Source organism: Mirounga leonina, unplaced genomic scaffold (assembly GCF_011800145.1).
Source record: "Mirounga leonina isolate KUSES-001 unplaced genomic scaffold, KU_Mleo_1.0 Mir_172, whole genome shotgun sequence".
NCBI classification, from domain to species: domain Eukaryota; kingdom Metazoa; phylum Chordata; class Mammalia; order Carnivora; family Phocidae; genus Mirounga; species Mirounga leonina.
In genome coordinates, this window is record NW_023270442.1 from 11,570,539 (window position 1) to 11,574,961 (window position 4,423).

Here is a 4,423-nt window from a genome sequence, read left to right on the forward strand (position 1 = left end):
CCAACCTAAAGGCCAGCTAGCCCCTCTTTTACCTTAAATGAATCCTTTGTGAACTCTCCCCCATACGCAGAGCTCCAGCACAGCTTTTTAGTGTATCATTATTAAATCTGAAAGGATGATTGATAGTCATAGCAATGATCGTTATAGCATATGATAAGGTATAAATGAGCATATATAGCAACAATAGTTTCTAAATTGCAGTCTTCACTTATGGACTCTAGAGACCTGGAGAAATCACTGATTCCATGACTGCAGCAGAGAAATTCAAGATGAGCCCAGAACATTCTGTTGAGCCAGAAATTAAAGAATTGATCAAATAGTGAAGGGGCCATTTCTAAGGAACTTAGGAGCCTATGTGAAGGTTTTCCCACTGTCCAAATCTGGGGCAATCTGAGCATCAAAATTAAAAGTAACATTAACCGATTATAACATATTGAGCAAAATAAGAATCCACAAGCTTATGTTGATATAAATATTGATACAAATAAGCACACAAAAAACTAAATGGGGAAAAGAAAGTTCCTTCTTATGGTAGAATGCCAACTAATAAATAGTAGAAGGATATATAAAATCAGAAAGTTGCAAATAAATCCTAAAATTAGTGGGTACAAACTTGATAAGCAATAGGATGTTTACATAGTGTCAGAGTATCAACACACTAGTTATTAATGACAAAGGAAGTGAAGAAGCATGAAAGATGCTACTTTTACCAAGTGATCAAAATCCATACCAATCAAATTTGCATAAACCAACATCATGTGACTCCTGATAGGATGCACCAAGAAGAATACAGCATTGTTTCTATCACATTTCTACCATAGATGTTTAACATGAACCTAATCATGAGGAAAGTCAGACAAACCAAAAGCAAGGGACATTCTATAAAATAATCAACCTGCATCCTTGAAATTGGTTGAGGTTAAGAAAGACAGAGAAATGCTGAGGAACTGATGCAGATTAAAGAACTTAAGGAGACTCGCATGATACTGGCTCAGATCCTGCAGGGACAAGGGAAAAATAACTACTAGGGACAAATTGGGACAATTAACTAAGTTTGAGTATGTACTGTGGATTAGGTAACAGTACTAATATTAAATTTTCTAATTTTCATGATTATTCTGCCTTTGTTCTGAGGACAAATGGTCATGATACCTGAAATATATTCTGAAGTGGATTTGTTACTCTAAATATTATATATATTACACACATACAGTACTGTATGTATATTATATTATATATAGTGATAAAGTAAGTGGGGCAAAGTGTAAACATTTAATAAATCCAGGCATGCAGAATTTCCTTGCACTGACATGGCAAGTTTTCTGTGAATCTGAAATTACGTCAAAATAAAAAATATCTAATCGGCAAAACACAAAAATGATTATGGTTTTAGAACAATCACACTTTAGGTAAATGTTAGCCATGATGATAGAATCTAGAATCTTATGATTGGTAGAGATCCCAAATCATCCATTTAGTACTTGATGCCCCTGGAATCTCCCCACCAGTAGGTCAGTCTACCTATTTGTTGGAATTTTGCCAGTGAAAGCCCACTTCACCTCCAGATAGCCCAATTCTTTTTCCCTTTTGCACATGCATATCTGTCTCCATATGTAACTCTTAACTCACCTCTCTCATGGTCATGTTTATATACCCAAACTGCCCTTCTATGCAAGCTTACCACACTGTTTATGCTATGTTTATATGGACAAAGGCAAATAATAACTCCAAAGGACATTATTAGAGCAATTGAAAAAATTGGAGTATGCACTGTACTTAGATAATAATATATCAATATTAATTTTCTCATTTTAATAATTAAACTTTCCTTGATCTTAGGCTAAATGCCTAAGGCTAAATGATCATAGGCTGTCTCCTATTTTAAGTCCTTGGGAAGAACTGAGTAAAGAATATCTATTTATCTTTGTATAATCATTTACAGTACATTAATTGGTATAAAATAGGAGACTATTAAGTGCTCTTTATATGCTGAATAAAGTATATTTAAATCTCCAGGTCAAGGATTATGTTTTATTTGTCTCTATGTCTCCCAAATCTTAGGACAATCTTTGGCCTTGTGTCTACTTGGTGAGTGTCTATTGAGTGAGCATCTCTTGAAAACAGCTTCTCAGGCCAGTCTCTATTTAGGTGGTTTTTATAGTCCCCAAATTCTTAACACAGTGGCCAGAGTCCAGTATTATTTCATGCATACGTGAATGAACTTTATATTGGCTTATACTATATTTTGCACCCATAGAGAAGAGATTTAACAAGTCAATGAACAATTATTGAGCACCTTCTCTGAGAGAGGCAGGGGTGTAATAAATACTTGATATGTGAATGAGTAAGCTTTCATTCAAACAAAGTATTTTGCTTCAGTAAAGCAGAGATTTTTCAGGTGGCAAGACCAGAAGCATTTTCTAAGTATAAACCACATATCATTTCAAGTGCTTTTGATGGCAACTATCATTCCAAAGAATAAATGCTTCATTTTTAATACAGCTATATGTATAATCAGAAGTGAGGAGGATGGGAAAAATAAGACTCATCTATCAAAAAGGAAAAAAAAATTATGTGATTTTAGCTGTTGGCTTCCCTTTATTGAACAAATCTTAGAAACTCCTAAAAACAAAGATTCATAACTAAGTCCATTTAGTTGAAATTCTTCCAACAGGCTGTGGGGTTCACATCTCTCCGGAGCTGAGTTCCATAAACAGCAGGGAAAAGGGGAAAGAATCAAAATGGGATTGTGTCCCTAATGAAAGAAGGAAAGAAATTTTTTGAGCATTCAACAGCTAAGAAATGTTCCTGCTTATAATCGGCATAGAGAAACAGACAATGGCTGTGTATTTTGGATTTAATTTAGGACACTTTTAAGGCCTTTTTAGAAACTGAAATCTTGGGCGCCTGGGTGGCTCAGTTGGTTGAGCGACTGCCTTTGGCTCAGGTCATGATCCTGGAGTCCCGGGATCGAGTCCCGCATCGGGCTCCCTGCTCAGCAGGGAGTCTGTTTCTCCCTCTGACCCTCCCCCCTCTCGTGCTCTCTCTTTCTCATTCTCTCTCTCAAATGAATAAAATCTTAAAAAAAAAAAAAAGAAACTGAAATCTTAACATTAAGGGACAAAATAATTAGGCATCACCCTATCCTGGTGTACAGTCTGAACTCAAAATAAGATTTGGTTCAAGTCAGCCATTACAGGTTGAAACTGGTTGATGAATTCAAAAGCATAAAAGCAGAGTAAAATAAAAAACAGGAACAAAAATATGTGTGCTGAATGAAATAGATTTATTAAGAGACTGACGGCAAAACCCCCTTCTACCCACACCCAATTGTAATACATTGATGTCAATGTAGAATTTAATAATACAGGAGCAGAGCAACTAGAAGAGGCAAACTACTTGCTTTACGGCTAAAATTCAGGTTATGTGGGAGAAACACATCTTGCTCTCCTCCTTGGCTGTAGGTATCAGTTCAGCATTTGATGCCTGGGTGGCTTGTTCAGCATCATCAAAGACCAGGAGCTCAGTAAGAAGTCAGCAAGAAGACGGAAGATGTATCTCCCACGCACATCTGGAGGCAGGAAGACAGTCATTGCTCTTCAGGTCGGTTCGCACACAGAGAATCGATGGAGAGTTCTGCAGTTGCTTGGAGCCTTGGGTCCATCAGTAAGTGCTGTAGCCGAAGCCAGAGTTCGAGCCCCATGGCCTGCAACAGCTGCCGCCGTAGCAACAGTCCCTGTTGTACATGTTGCTACCACCAAAGCTGTAGCCCAGGGAGCTGTAGCCATTGCATCCATAACCATAGTTCAGGGGAGAGCCCAGGGGCACGACGCAGTTCAGGGGGGTAGCTCTGAAGGTCCTGTGGAAGTTGGTTCCATAGCAAGGATAGCCGGGGAAGTAGCTTCCACAGCAGAAGAAACGAGTCATGGTGGCAGGAGTTGAGGAGGAATAGGATGGATGGGGAAGAGCGAGTAACCCGAGTCTGAATGCAGGTCTCCTCCTGCAGAAGGCTTTTTATACCCCCAGCTGGTGGGCATGACACAGTTCTGTAAACATCTTTCCATTAATTTGCATAAATAAGTCTCTTATTTGGTAATAAAATGTGCATAAAGGAACCCACAAACTCATGGCCCACATTTTTGTTGGCTTTTCTATTTGCAAAGGAATGTGCTGTATCTTCAAAGCCAGGGGCCATCCCTGACAGGCAATTGAATTCTTTTCATCAGTGCCCCATCGTTTAACTACCCTTCTGATTGCATCATGTCGGAATCTTTAAATCCTCTGATTATAAACTCCTCCCAAGACAGAGCTATACTAAAAAAGCTTTGGCAACAATGTGAACACTTCTCCAGAGTCTTAAAATTCTCTCCCTGTGCCATTCAAAGACATGGGTATACCAACTGCTCAATGGGTGTGAAGTTTC

At 38.4% G+C, this 4,423-nt stretch overlaps 1 protein-coding gene across 1 annotated transcript; it reads right to left on the bottom strand.

Moving 5' to 3' along the window:
* Positions 1-3,663: 3,663 nt before the first annotated feature.
* Positions 3,664-3,927, bottom strand: LOC118018898 (keratin-associated protein 7-1). The gene has a single exon (XM_035017698.1). The coding sequence runs from the start codon at positions 3,925-3,927 to the stop codon at positions 3,664-3,666; it is 264 nt and encodes an 87-aa protein (XP_034873589.1).
* Between the last annotated feature and the right edge of the window lie 496 nt (positions 3,928-4,423).